The sequence below is a fragment of the Sinocyclocheilus grahami genome, unplaced genomic scaffold, assembly GCF_001515645.1.
Source record: "Sinocyclocheilus grahami isolate Dianchi unplaced genomic scaffold, SAMN03320097.WGS_v1.1 scaffold1107.1, whole genome shotgun sequence".
Lineage (NCBI taxonomy): Eukaryota > Metazoa > Chordata > Actinopteri > Cypriniformes > Cyprinidae > Sinocyclocheilus > Sinocyclocheilus grahami.
The window spans coordinates 7,249-8,290 of record NW_015506286.1 but is presented as its reverse complement, the minus strand read 5'-3'; the positions used below and the strand labels follow the sequence as shown (position 1 = coordinate 8,290).

Here is a 1,042-nt window from a genome sequence, read left to right as displayed (position 1 = left end):
CCCAAGAGTCACACATTATTTGAGAGGAATGTTGATTGTTGGTGGATCTCCATAGATCATCCAGGTCATTGTAGTTGTAGCAGGGGTCAACAGAGGGAGCTGTTGTTAAGAAACATTAGAAAAATAAATATTGCTGACTGAATGACACACATATTTATATGAGAATTTTAACATGTTTCTCTCAGAGAGACGATTGAGAACTCTGATGTGTAAGTCAAATCGCTACAAAAATTATTTTGTTCCAACTGTGGTTAAATTATTTAATAGAGAATTGCAAAAATGAAATGTTATATTGGTATACTGTAGCTTTTAATTTTTTTGGTTATGCGTAACTCATTGTATGACATGTACTGTGCTATGTGAGTTTAATGTTTAATGTCCACGATGAATTTCCCTGAAACGGGACAATAAAGTATATTCATTTATTCATTAATTCATTCATACAACTGAAGTAACGGTGGGAAATCTCCAGAAAACTCTTAAGCTCCCTGATACACTTGTGCTTTAAGTTATTCAAAGCTGAAGATAGTTTGTCTTGAGTTTGAACTGCTCCTTTTATTTAGCTGTGAAAAAAAACAGGAAACCTGTTAACCCGCACCTAGACGCCGGCGCACTGAATGCTCTTTTACGAATAGATTAAATGAAACAGGACAAAATTAATCTTTACAAACTAAATATCATTATAAAGGTCTAAGGCTCAAGCATCGGCGACAGACAGAGAAAGTTAAGGGTCCACTGAATGACATCCCAAAGAGCACTTTTAGTCCAACGAAGCAATAACGTTGTAATATGGATGGTGATTCCTTTGTTTACGTCTCGTTTCTTCGGGGACAGTATTGTTTGTATCCATTATGGAATAACTTACACTCAAAAAACTGCGTCTAGGTAGTAAAAAACGGCATGGTTTTGTAGCATACAGTGTCACAAACAGTCTCAGAAAAACGGTTGCATGTTTCTATTTTTTCATGGTATCTTCTTCAGATTTGAAATAGAAACTCATGTGACTTTCAACCCATTACTTTTCTGGATTGCTCCAGGACTG

General features: G+C 35.7%; 1 protein-coding gene across 1 annotated transcript in view; it reads right to left on the bottom strand.

Moving 5' to 3' along the window:
* LOC107566864 (uncharacterized) overlaps positions 1–1,042 on the bottom strand; it is a gene marked incomplete at its 5' end in the record, with an annotated part of 34,467 nt that overhangs the window by 31,552 nt on the left and 1,873 nt on the right. The window contains one exon of the mRNA XM_016252425.1: positions 13–107. Coding sequence (XP_016107911.1) covers positions 13–107 — 95 coding nt within the window. The remainder of the gene's footprint in view (positions 1–12; positions 108–1,042) is intronic.